Below are 773 nucleotides of genomic sequence, written 5' to 3' on the forward strand. Positions count from 1 at the left end.
TTATTTAGTATTGTTTGCATTGCCACTGGGTCAGATCCTAGAAGAGATATGTCGTCTGCGTACTCGATGCCTGTGAGCGGGGGCCCAGGGAGCACTTCGACCCCACAGGCATTAAAGGCCTAGAGGCATTAGAGAAGTCTAAGCAGCACTTCCTGAAGGGCTACTTTAACTGAATTGGTGGCCTACAAGAATTCCAATGACCCCTTAACGAAGCAATCTTAATGACAAAAGTTAACGGATACGGGATGCAACCTATGCTAGTGATCCGCACAAAAGAGCGGATCACTCACGAGATCATTGCGTTCCTCCGTAAGCCTATCCAATTTTTCCTCGAGTTCCAAGTTTCTTTGCGTCAACTGGCCCACCATTTGGTCAGCGCCCAAAGCAGCGTCCACCTGTTCCTTCAATTCAATCATTTGTTCCAGAGATTGCTTCAGCTCCGTCGAAAGACGCTCCTTTTCGGTTGTTAACTGGCTGACCTCTGATTCCAACACGGTGACCTAGTAAGTAGCAAAGGACAAGTGAGAAGGACGAATTAAGGATTTCAAATTCATTAAATTTCGAGCGAAAAAACTAAAACGAGATCTCAGTTAGGAATCGGTGGCATATGCAAAGTAACCAAAAAAGGCATAATCAGGCGTGCAATCCACTTCTTAAGCCTTCATCTTAATTTAAGTAATCTGAATTACAATGCAGTGAACGCGAGTTACCTTTGAATGGCATTATGGATGGCATCGTACCAACCGAAACATGAGGCTGCATTGGTGCGACAT

The 773-nt window shown here is 45.0% G+C and overlaps 1 protein-coding gene across 1 annotated transcript in view; it reads right to left on the reverse strand.

Moving 5' to 3' along the window:
• Positions 1 to 773, reverse strand: part of T265_08193 (hypothetical protein) — a gene marked incomplete at both ends in the record, with an annotated part of 36,149 nt that overhangs the window by 26,781 nt on the left and 8,595 nt on the right. Inside the window, one exon of the mRNA XM_009173922.1 lies at positions 291 to 500. Coding sequence (XP_009172186.1) covers positions 291 to 500 — 210 coding nt within the window. The remainder of the gene's footprint in view (positions 1 to 290; positions 501 to 773) is intronic.

The sequence above is a fragment of the Opisthorchis viverrini genome, assembly GCF_000715545.1.
Source record: "Opisthorchis viverrini unplaced genomic scaffold opera_v5_206, whole genome shotgun sequence".
Classification (NCBI taxonomy): domain Eukaryota; kingdom Metazoa; phylum Platyhelminthes; class Trematoda; order Opisthorchiida; family Opisthorchiidae; genus Opisthorchis; species Opisthorchis viverrini.